The 9,356-nt window shown below is 35.3% G+C and overlaps 1 protein-coding gene and 1 long non-coding RNA gene across 2 annotated transcripts in view; one reads left to right on the forward strand and one right to left on the reverse strand.

Annotated features, from left to right (window-relative positions):
- LOC307167202 (cytoplasmic dynein 2 heavy chain 1-like) overlaps positions 1-2,016 on the reverse strand; it is a gene marked incomplete at its 3' end in the record, with an annotated part of 14,376 nt that extends 12,360 nt beyond the window's left edge. Inside the window, exons 1-2 of the mRNA XM_079886193.1 lie at positions 1,840-2,016; positions 676-862 (exon numbers count right to left, since the gene is read on the reverse strand). Of these exons, the coding sequence (XP_079742319.1) occupies positions 676-855 (180 nt within the window). The 5' untranslated portion in view covers positions 856-862; positions 1,840-2,016. The remainder of the gene's footprint in view (positions 1-675; positions 863-1,839) is intronic.
- Positions 2,017-5,657: 3,641 nt separating this feature from the next.
- LOC307167719 lies at positions 5,658-8,542 on the forward strand. Its single transcript, XR_013822852.1, has 5 exons — positions 5,658-6,334; positions 6,438-6,511; positions 6,613-6,690; positions 7,237-7,346; positions 8,187-8,542. It is a non-coding gene; the product is annotated as an uncharacterized lncRNA (long non-coding RNA).
- Positions 8,543-9,356: the final 814 nt, after the last annotated feature.

A 9,356-nucleotide genomic window follows, 5' to 3' on the forward strand; every position in this document is an offset into this window, starting at 1 on the left:
CTTGAGTTTCTTCCAGGATATCACAATATATAATCATTATTAATCATTATAGTCACAATATTCCTCATTATAATAATTCATACGCAGAATAAAGGGGCGGGGCCTGGTTGAGTTAGTTAGTAGTGCGTTAAATTGGCGGTTATGATAAGGGGCGGGACATTTCCCAAACACACTCGAAGCGTTCGACCAATCACAACACACTGCTCCAGCCGACCAATCAGAGCACAGTGTGCTTTCAGAAGGAGGGGCTTCATAGAGACAGGAAGTAAACAGAGCGTTACTGACAGACTGGGAAGAGAGGAGCCGCAACAATGGAGAATATGAGGAAAATAATCAACATTCAAGCAGGAAAACATGTTCTAGTAGAGCACAAAAACTAAATCAAGACTATATGAAAGGGCATAATAGGTCCTCTTTAAATAACAAAAATTTTCAATCTGTCCATGTCATTGAATCAGTTCAAAACACTTTCACATTCATTTAAAAAATGTACTGTATTGTAACTGTGTAATGTAATGTATTGTAACTGTGTAAGACAATGTATATTGGGGCATATATACTGTAATTAAACGCCTTGAATATTGTTCTTCCTTGTGTTAATCAAGTGAAAAATCTTAATTATGCCTTAAAAAGGCTTTTGTCTACAGTGAATAAACAAATATTGCTCAGATCAACCTTGTTTGAGAAGTGCAGCTCATCTGCGTGTCTGCTGACGGCGAGCAGAAACTCATTCCCATCATCTAGGAAGTTATCGAGAGGACGGCGGGACAGAGATGCTGGCGTGTCCAGACTGAAGTGGTTCCCCACTGTGGTCAGGATGAAGAGTTTGCGGGGGTCGTCTGTCCCAGGAGGCATCTTTCACCTGTTTAAACAACATCCCATGGATTAGCAGCAGAAAAACAAGGGATACAAACCTGTTATTGAAGAAATCATACAGTCAGCCTTCATATTTTCTCCCAATTCAAATTAAACTCGAGGTTCGGGGACCAAATCTGTTCTGTGGGGTGCGGACTGGAGTCGGTCCTAGAGCCTCCGAACAAATCTTTGAGGTGCAGATTGGATCGATTCCTTTCCCGATTTTAGGGAAAAATAATCGGATCTATTGGAGACGTCCAATAGATTCCTTTGGCACACCGAAATAACACCACAGACACAGTATAATACACTGGTATTTTGCCAGATGAGAAGTTTATCCATGTATCATCTTTTTACTCTTTTAATTCCTTTTATAACTGTATCATCTTTATATCTCTTTGAATTCCTTTTATAACTGTTTAAATTGTAATGACTTTTATTTTGTGTTTATTTTAATTCTTTTCTGTGTAAAGCACTTTGAATTACCATAGTGAATGAAAATAAATAAAATTGCCTTGCCTAAAATCTATGTGATAAAGCAGTGCTGTTTATGACAGCATAAAAACAGAGATCAAATAATGCATTTATGACTGACAGACATCCCTCAATATTAATTTCTGTGATACTCGAGTACTACTTTAAGACGACTAAGATTTAATTTTATTTACAATTTAGCACGAAATATCACAATGCAAAAGCACAATTGCTCTTAAAAATAAGCATCAACATTTAATGTAACCTTCTGCAGCCACATGGCGTATTTATGCATTTTGAGTCATGTTTTCATGGGTTTAACAAACTGACAGATAAAACACGTGACATACTGAACGTTTACTGAAATTAATTCAGTTTAACACTGTTTTCACACAAGCGCGACAAGCAAATGCGCACTTATTACTTGTATAACGCAAAAATACACAAATATAAAGCTTTAAGTAAGTTATATCATAAGGACAACAAAATAAAGGGAAAAGAGCGTCTTACGGTTTATTGAAGTCAAGACTCTGACAGTTTGACCAGTTCTGCTCAAGGATTAGCACGCTAGCTAGGCTAGCCTCTGTCTCTCACATGAAGTGAATTTACTCCTGCAAAATAAAATAACGAGCTTCAGTTACACGGAAGGCAGAAGGTTGTGAAGGACACGCTTTGTGTTCGCCTTTAAACGCATTGTCGACAGCAGATCATGTCATTTGTCGGGTGGATGTGCCGGAGCAGAGTGACTGTTATGGCGCATTAGCGGTGAAGCTGGCGCGGTCTCCATGGCCACTGCGGACATATCGTTACGTACCGAGTGTCGTGAATGCCAAGCGCGTACGCGTGTTAATGTTTTATGTGTTAAAGCGCGTACTAGATTCAATGTTAGGATTTAGGAGTAAAAAAAAGTTATTGCTTTTTTCTTTATTCCTTTATACATTATTAACATTTACAGTCAATCTGACAAAGTACTTATCGTACTGAAATCTATCTATCTATCTATCAATCTATATGTCATCTATCTATCTATCTATCTATCTATCTATCTATATATCATCTATCTATTTATCTATCTATCTATCTATCTATCTATCTATCTATCTATCTATCTATATATCATCTATCTATCTATCTATCAATCTATATATCATCTATCTATCTATCTATCTATCTATCTATCTATCTATCTATCTCTCTGTATATCATCTATCTATTTATCTATCTATCTATCTATCTATCTATCTATCTATCAATCTATATATCATCTATCTATCTATCTCTCTGTATATCATCTATCTATTTATCTATCTATCTATCTATCTATCTCTGTCTATCATCTATCTGTCTGTCTGTCTATCTATCTATCTATCTATCTATCTATCTATCTCAGTCTATCATCTATCTGTCTGTCTATCTATCTATATCTCTGTCTGTCTGTCTGTCTGTCTGTCTGTCTATATATCTCTCTGTCTAACATCTATCTATCTATCTATCTATCTATCTATCTATCTATCTATCTATCTATCATCTATCTATCTATCTCTCTGTATATCATCTATCTATTTATCTATCTATCTATCTCAGTCTATCATCTATCTGTCTGTCTATCTATCTATATCTGTCTGTCTGTCTATCTTTGTATCTATCTATCTATCTATCTATATCTCTGTCTGTCTATCTATCTTTGTATCTATCTATCTCTCTGTATATCTTCCTAAGAAATTAGTTTGAAACGAGTCAACAATGTTTAGAAGCTTCTGATAATTTTATTTATTTATCATATCAGTTTTTGTGATTTAGCTTGCCTGTCAATCATAGCAGACTAACACAAGTCTCTAGAAGAACATGAATTCAGCTTAAACACACAGCCCTCGAGTCCTCAGATGCTTCTACAGCAATGTAATACTTCACAGTCACGCCAGCAGAGCTGCGTCGAGAGACGGAGAGAAATAAAAACAGCACTGATGTGAGAGAGAGAGAGAGAGAAATGGAGGGAAAGCTGCATTAATGGGCTTATTGTAATATGGGAAAATACCTCAGAGACACACAAACCCAAAGAACAGCTGCAACACACTGGAAACTGAGTGTGTTGAGGGGCACAAATTCCCAGTATAACAGTCGTATTTGACCTCAGACAAGCCCTCCATAATAATGCGAGGAAGTTGAATAGTGTGTGTGTGTGTGTGTGTGTGTGTGTGTGTGTGTGTGTGTGTGTGTGTGTGTGTGTGTGTGTGTGTGTGTGTGTGTGTGTGTGTGTGTGTGTGTGTCTGCACAGCTGCAGGGCTCATAACCTCCAGTCTGAGCACACAGGAATTAGACTCCAGGAAAGAGCCAAATGGACGTAAAATAAAGCACAATCACCCCACCGGGGAAAACACACACACACACACACACACGCACACACACACTTTCAACACCACACATTCCACGGATCCGGACAAGCGCTGCGGAGGAGTTGGCTGACAGACTGGGAGTTTTTTACCGGAGAGGGGGAAATGTCAGCCATGTTAGTGTTGTACCGTTACGGTTCCTGTTAGTGGCCGCAGGAGTACTGAACACACTCCAAAACACACACACACACTCACACACAACCGCAACCACAGCTAATCTACAGTCATCTAACAACCTCAACCCACTTTATAAATCTGTTTCCAGGAATAAGACTCGCTGTTAAGAGAACAAGCAGCTAATAATCGGCAAGACAAAATAGCCTTAGAAAAAAACATAGGCTACTTCAATACAGATTCATGACTTATATTTTTACATTGTAAGATACTTCCAGGAATACTACCTTGGAAATGTACATGTCCAAAAAAACATGGAATTGCCATTATATCATGTCTAAAACAAAAGATGGTATTGCCAGAGTAGTTTTTGGTACTTTCTTTGTTAGAACACAATGACCTAATTTATGCATTTAAAATTGAACAGAAAACGTTGTAAATATGTATTAAAGTTACTAAAATACAAGTTACAGTCACAGTAACAGTTAAAAGGCAATTCTAATCGGATAAAAAATATATCAGGAAAAATAAAAAAGCTGAAGTGGTGCTGTCAAACAATGGAAACTGTTGTTGGACTGGACAGACAGTCATTATAGAGTAACAGCAGGTGGCGCTGTCGCATTACATGTTCATGTGCTGAACTACTGATTTTAGCCAGCGCTGTTCTTGTTAAAGACTAAAGGTCGTTTTCCTCAATTCAAATAAATTATAAATAGTTGATGAAAAACATAACAGAAAATTAGAAATGTCGGCTTGGAAACTGAATGAAATAAATGTAAGTACTAAAGTTGAAATAAAAATAAAAAACATAAAATTACTAAAACTAAAATGTAAATAAAATTACATTCATATAAATTAATATTGATATTACTTTATAATATAAAATAAGGCTAATTTACAATATTAATAAATACTGTAAAAGTATATAAATTATACTAAAATAATACTGATCTTATGAGACAAAATCAAACATGGAAGAACAAGAACATAATCAAGGGTGTAAGTCAGGACAAATTTTAATTTGAACTAAATGCCAACTTCAGCTCTATGAAGAATATCCATAGTCGTTGATTAGCAAATAAAATCATTTCAATTCAAAATTCAGTTTGTAAAGATAAGCAAATATTGTGTTTACAGTAATACATTTACAATGTAAGTCTATGGGGAAAGAAGGCAGGGCGGGACATCGAACAGCTCCTCCCCTTTTGTAAAAACATTTAAATAAATAGCCAATCGGGTTTAGTTTATATCACAGAGCCGTTGAGCTCGGTAAAGCCGCAGTTTCCTCCTAATGTCTCTCCACATATTGTTATTGTTATAGTATTGTTATAGTAAATATAACAATTACTTCTTACAAGTGAACAAGTTTGTACTGTGGAGGGGGCGGGGCTTCAGATTCTAGAGAGCATTTGATTGGACAGAAAATCTGATGAGAAGCTGAATGGACCACTTGCACTGAGCTTCGTGTTTTAGCCTATGTTCAATGTACTGTGGGCAATGAGTTGAACAAACTCCACCTAAAATGAGTGTCTGCAATAATGGACATTTTTATTGACAGGAGAAGGGATATTCTGATGTTTACTGTGTGCAGAATTTAAGTTTTCCAAACTCATCGGAACATGAAGTTTTAATCCAACCCAAGCCGATCTGAGAAGAAGCGTGTGTTAAACATGCGCCATTATTTCACCACAGGGTGTCAGTGTTCGTCTAAACTAGTGTCCGCGACGCTGAAGTGTGTGAGAACAGAGGAATAACATCAGTACGAACCACCAACATTTATTTATTTGGATTAAATATTTTAATCATTCTGTGTCAATCTTTTCACTACACTGTAAAAAATGATTGATGCAAAAAGTTGTACAAATGAGGAAATACATGTTGGCTCAACATAATGGTTGTGACAAAAACGAAAAATATGTTTGGCCAATGATTGCATGATTTCCATGACTGAACTACAAAATATTCATCAAGAGAAAATAAATAATTGTGTTCACAGAATGTTTAACGTTGCACAAAAAATATTATGTTGGCCGAGCAAGAGGGAACAGCGTCAATCGTCTGAGCATGCGCAAAGAAGTTCTACCACACAGCAAAATCTCTGGTGTTAAGGACTCTTAGAGTAAAGAGTTAATTTTCTGGTGTTGAATTTCAAGGGATTAACACTGCTAGTGTAAACCGCACTCTCTGGCTGGTGTAAATTTGTAGAGTTACTAAATTTACACTGAGAGAGTGTTATTAGTTACATCCGGGACATTTACGCGCTGGGCGCGACGAAACGACCTGAAACTTTTTTCACTGACGCCATTTTCTTTGATTCGCGAAGCAAGGCATACGAGGAGGGAAAACGCAGATGTTAAGTGTTTTATCGCATTTATATATGCATTTTATTACATTATTTATGTGCTGTGAATGGCTAAACTGTTCTCAGAGAGGCATTTTCGTTGACGCGCGATGCTGAGCAGACCAGGATGAGGTTGCTTTTAAACAGAGAAACGACGAAAGTAAGTGTTTTATCTAATTTACAATATGTATTTTATAACATATTGATTTATAGAGAAATTTAAATGCTCTGCGTGCTTAAACGAGCCGAAACCTTTCTCAAAGGCGACATCTTTGACTCAATACGCAGCTGACGACGAGAAGGTTTTCTTGAAACGTTAACAGGGAAAACACCGAAAGTAAGTTAAGAGTTTTTAACCTAATTTACAACATGTATTTCATGGCATTATATTGTTTTATAACGATATTTATGTGATGTGCGCCTAAACCTTTCTCACAGAAAAACTTAACTGCCCTGCATATTTGACTCGTGACGCAGTGCAGACACGGAGTTTGCTTTTAAAGGTGACAACACAGAGTAAGTGTTTTAACTCATTTACAATACGTATTTTACAATGTTATTTTGTTTTATGACAATATTTGTGATGTGCAAATATCATAATGTATTCATCCTCAAACTATCTTTTACTCTCGTTTGCCAGCACACCTATCTTAACTGAAACCTAACGTTAACTGAAAAACAAATTTTCTTAGAATGTGTAACTTAAGTAATTCATTAAGATTAAATGTTTATGAAAATGTATTTATCAGATTAAATTTTGGTTGATGTTTGGATTCTTTCATGTTTAAATGTATTGATTTTGCTATTTGTGTTTGCTAGTGAGGGTCAGATTTTACAGATAATATATGAGATAATGTGCATAAACATAAAAAATAATCATTGTTGCTATTTGGTATAACTAGATTTTTTGTGTTTCATACCACTCATTTTGAATTTGTCCAGTCAAATTACTTTACAAAAGTATCCCCCCCCCCCCCCCCCTTTTCCTTAAATAAAATTAGTTTTCAAACCAATTGTTTTCATGATCTGACTGCTAGATGTTTTCTTGCTTTTTAATTTTAGACTCAACTGACTGGGAAATCTCTGCCCATCACCTGCCTCCAACATCACAAAGTCACAAGAAAGGGAACAAGATTCTTCCATCAGACTATTTTTTAGTGAGATTTCTTAAGGTGCGTGTCTAAATGTATTCCTAAAGGGTTAGTTCACCTACAAATGGAAATTATGTCATTACTTCCCCTCATCCCGTTCCAAACATGTAAGACTTTCTTTCATCTTCACAACACAAATGAGGATATTTTTAATGAAATCTGAGAGCTTCCTGTCCCTCCATTGACAGTCCACGCAAATACCACTTTCAAGCCCCAGAAAGGTGTAAAGGTACATCATTAAAGTACTCCATGCGACTCCAGTGGTTTAACATACATTTTATTAAACTACACAAGTGCTGTGTTTGCAGCAACAAAACATTTACCACTTAATTTATAAAATATTAATTTCCAACATGCGTTGTTAAGTGAGCGTGCATCGAAGATTAATAATTTGTAAAAAAAAAAAGTTTTTTTGTTTTTTCGTGCAAACAAAGCACTCTCTAAAAAAATTAAGGTTAAACCACTTGAGTCACATGGATTACTTATGGTTTCCTTTATACCTTTCTGTGGCTTTGGAGGTGATAGTTGAATAGGCTGTCGATGAAGGGACAGAAATTTCTTAGATTTTATAAAAAAAATATCTTAAGTGTTCCGAAGATGAGCAAAACTCTTACTGGTTTGGAACAACATAAGGGTGAATAATTAATGACAGAATTTACATTTTTGGATGAATTAAGTCTATAATTTACTTAGTAAATCAGTAAATTTAAATAAATAAATTCAAGTCTTAATCTAACCAAAATAGTTTATTGTTTGAGTCACGAAAGTCTAAGATGATTGAACTTTTTCCACCATAAACTTGCTGTATTTATAAAACACAAATAGTATTAATTGTAATTGGTCTGGCTTTGTGTTGTCTAGGGAACCAGCAGTCCAGGATTTTGAGAAAGTTGGATCTGCACAGCCTTTCCTGCTCTGTGAAACAACTAGGCACAACTTTACTGTTAGCAACTGGACACTGATCCACTCATATCCTGCAACTGTTTTTCATCTGTTGAATGTTGTTGCTGTACTGTTGCAAAGTCGAAGGTATTGACTCAACTTCACTGACACAGGACTTACATTCACTGACATGTACAGGACTTGAAGTATTAGATAGACCATTTGATGAGCAGCTTTCATATAATTCTGATGACAGAAATGGCTTTGCCTTCATTTATTTTAAAAGTTATCCTATGATGTAAAGGGACTTGTTCGTTAATAAAAACTAGTTTGTTAAAACAACTGTTTGCATTTTGCCTTTATTTTTAACTTTATAATGAACAGAATTCAACTATGATCCCAGACTAAGGTTACATTTTAACTTTCTGGATTGTTTTGATGTGCATTCAATGTTATCAATAGGTTAAATGCTTTGCTTTTATTTCTGAAAAGATTCCTTTTGTCAAAAAGCACCTCTTATAAATACAAACTCAATTCGAGTCAAAATTAACAGTCCTGAAATGTATAAATTGATTCCCAATAGTATTACAAATCAATACAGATCAATTCTACAAGAGTTGCATTTTATGTTAAACTTTACATCTTATGTAGTGTTAATATGGCAACAACTCGGTAGTGTTCAAAGAAAAACACACATTTGGTGTTAAATTTTGACACTACACACTGGTATTGGGTAAATTCAACACTAACAAGCAGAATCACTGAAGGAGAAAATCACAAATTGTAAGTTACCATTATGGAGATGGGTGTTTGCTTTTGTTGGGCTCTTGACCATGTTTGACTGAGTTTCATTTTGTAAAGCAGATATTTGTTTTTCCAGTACAGCTATTGACTAAGAGTGATATGCCATGCTATTTTATTAGCATGACAGGCAAGTTCATTTGGATTTAAAAAAATACATAAAATGTACTTAATCAGAGCATAATGTGTAATTTATTTGAAATAACGAAAAATAGTCTTTTAGGCCAACATGAAATATTTAATTAATACAACATTTTATTTCAATTTGAGTCTGCTTGTTGGCCCAACAAGCTATGTTTAGTCAACAGAAAATATTTAATTGACACAACATTCTATTTCAAGTTCAGT

This window comes from Squalius cephalus (genome assembly GCF_949319135.1).
Source record: "Squalius cephalus genome assembly, chromosome: 11".
In the NCBI taxonomy this organism is placed as follows: domain Eukaryota; kingdom Metazoa; phylum Chordata; class Actinopteri; order Cypriniformes; family Leuciscidae; genus Squalius; species Squalius cephalus.